Source organism: Corvus brachyrhynchos, unplaced genomic scaffold, assembly GCF_000691975.1.
Source record: "Corvus brachyrhynchos isolate BGI_N302 unplaced genomic scaffold, ASM69197v1 scaffold412, whole genome shotgun sequence".
NCBI classification, from domain to species: domain Eukaryota; kingdom Metazoa; phylum Chordata; class Aves; order Passeriformes; family Corvidae; genus Corvus; species Corvus brachyrhynchos.
The window spans coordinates 879747-882304 of record NW_008236761.1 but is presented as its reverse complement, the minus strand read 5'-3'; the positions used below and the strand labels follow the sequence as shown (position 1 = coordinate 882304).

General features: G+C 43.0%; 1 protein-coding gene across 1 annotated transcript in view; it reads right to left on the bottom strand.

Annotated features, from left to right (window-relative positions):
• Positions 1 to 2558, bottom strand: part of C2CD3 (C2 calcium dependent domain containing 3) — a 38476-nt gene that overhangs the window by 20054 nt on the left and 15864 nt on the right. The window contains exons 19-21 of the mRNA XM_017727079.1: positions 2471 to 2550; positions 1283 to 1455; positions 4 to 25 (exon numbers count right to left, since the gene is read on the bottom strand). Of these exons, the coding sequence (XP_017582568.1) occupies positions 4 to 25; positions 1283 to 1455; positions 2471 to 2550 (275 nt within the window). The remainder of the gene's footprint in view (positions 1 to 3; positions 26 to 1282; positions 1456 to 2470; positions 2551 to 2558) is intronic.

The following is a 2558-nucleotide window of genomic DNA, read 5'->3' as shown; positions in this document are numbered from 1 at the left end:
TACCTCACACTCACATCGAGCAAACCTGGATTAAATGAAAGAAAGGAAGGAAAGAAATGTCAGCTCTTAATGCAGGTACATACAACACAATCAATATTTAGCTATACCTATTAATACAAAACTTTCTTTGTTAATGTGTGTTCTTCTAAAAAAATAACTCCACTAATCCATTAAGATAGACTGTGCAAAAGGCTGCACTTCAGCCACAAGTTACAGCCAGGTCCATGAGGAGCAGAGGGAAAATTCCTGGAGCGCACCCTGCCCTTGCAAGGAGCGCCCTCAGTGTCTCCCTCCTGTGGCGAACCCGCAGCACTGCACACACAGGGGGCCAATCGAGCCGGCCCTGCTGTCCTGCATGCTCCCACTGCCAGAGCTCCAAAATACCTTCCCAGGCATTCCAACGCACCTTTTTTATAGCGCTGCAGTGAGAAAATCTCCCAAGAGGTGTTGGACAAAGAAACAACACTGCGTTCTGCTGTTGCACATGGCTCACCTATTACAAAACAACTGAAGCATGCTGACCTCCCTGTCCTGTCCCAGCTTGTTGGACAGCCTCAGAGTTCCTTGTGGCCTTCCCAGAGCTGATGGTTGTGTTATTTGAAAGAGCCACAAGAGGGAGACACTGCTTGCATCATGTACCATTAACAGCCCTTCTTCAGATCCTTCTCCCCCGCCTTCCATGGGAAGCTTAACTACAGGCTGGGACTTACTGGCAGTGAGGCAGTTAAACACACAGAGAGGGCTTTTGAAAACTTTTTGAGGGTTCCCCATGTTTAATCACTGTTTTTTCACTCATTATGGTGTTAGTGAAAGCTGGGAGGAAAACCACGCCTGGTTGGTTTCAGTTGCCAACACAAAAACATATTTTTATTTGCCCTGGAGGCAAATAGACTTTATTTTTACAGAATGTGACAGAATTTTACACAGAATCAGAGAATTGGTTTGGCTGGTAAAGACCCATAAAATCATGGAGTCCAACCATTCCTCCAGCACTGCCAAGGCCAGCATTATCCCATGTCCCCAAGTACCACATCCACGCAGCTGTTAAATCCTGCCAGGGATGGGGACTCCACCATGGCCTGGGCAGCCTGTGCCAGGACTGGACAGCCCTTTGGGGGAAGAAATTTTCCTTAATGTCCAACCTAAACCTCCCTGGCACAACTTGAAGCCATTTCCTTTGTCCTTTGCTAACACACCATCAAACACTGACGTGCTGCTCCGAGGTTTCCCCAACTGAGCCTGGTTTTACCACACGAAGTGAAAGTCCACAAGCGTTCCTCACCTGAAGACCTCAGATGAAATTCCTCTGAGGAATCAGTCCGGGGAGCCAAGGGAAGACTAAAAGTCTGTATCCCTATTTCTTCACGATGCTGCATAGTCACCATGGCACAGAGCCGTGACAAAGGCAAGGCCCCTCTGGCAACCAGCTGGTCTCTGACATTTGGGTAATAATACCTGGTAAGACACAAAAAACCAGCATCAACATTTCTCTCACAACTGCACAGAAGTCACTTTTGAGCGTCTTTAAACCCTAATTAGTCTCTCCAGCTAAGGAAGAAACTCAAGTAGATGCATTTCCACTGAAGAAAAGAACCAGTAAGTGCTTGAGTAGATAATGCTACAAATATATGTATTTTTGCTAGTCCTAATAAATCAACAAGTAAGAACTCCACTAAAAATTGGCATCCCAAAGAAAAACAAGAGAAGGATCTGGCACCAAATATTCTCCGCTCTCTTCCTGTTAATAAATTAAAATACCTCTCTTGCAGAACAGATTTGTGGTACCAGTTTGTGAGTGTAAAAAATGACACTAAACCTTTGCTTAGTGCATTACTTGGCTTCAGCTTCATCCTGAAACAAATTTTGGCACTGTATCTTACAAACAGCCCATAGTAATTCTCATGTGACTTGGCAAATTTTAAAAAGCCTGACTTGTTTACTACAGAATGAACAGATTATTATCTTTTTCTAAAGCTATTTGTCTTCATGGCTTCTGCTCTCCATTACTAATAATTAGCTTCAGTAGCCAAAGAAACAATTTGAACTTACAAACCACTTGGTATTATTTCTCTTGTAACCAGTGACTTGTATTAGGGAAAAATCCAAACCTACCACAATGAAATTATACTTTCAGGCTGCTATTAAGTAAAATTTAGATGTGTCAAGGATTTAAACGCTACTTTTAGACTGTTAGGCTGTTTAAAAGATGGAAGAAAGCAAACTAAGAATACACACTTTCTAAGTAAGTTATAAAAAGAAAGGAGTAATTAGGACACTAGGCAGGGAAAAAGCCTCATAGGTCTTAAGTGCAGATAATCATCACCAAATGCTGATGAGCTTACCATTTTTTTTAGCTATTACTAAATAATATTACAGAATATCCATCCCAGAGCTGGAGATTTTCCAAGACCAGATCTATATCTACCCGTACTGCTGTGCTATCTACGAAGAACAGGATGTTTTTCTGTACCTGCACCAGACTTCAAACTGGATTCCTCCTCCTGTCGCTCCTGGTGCCATAAATGCACTGACCAGGAGTCTCTGGACTGGGACATCAG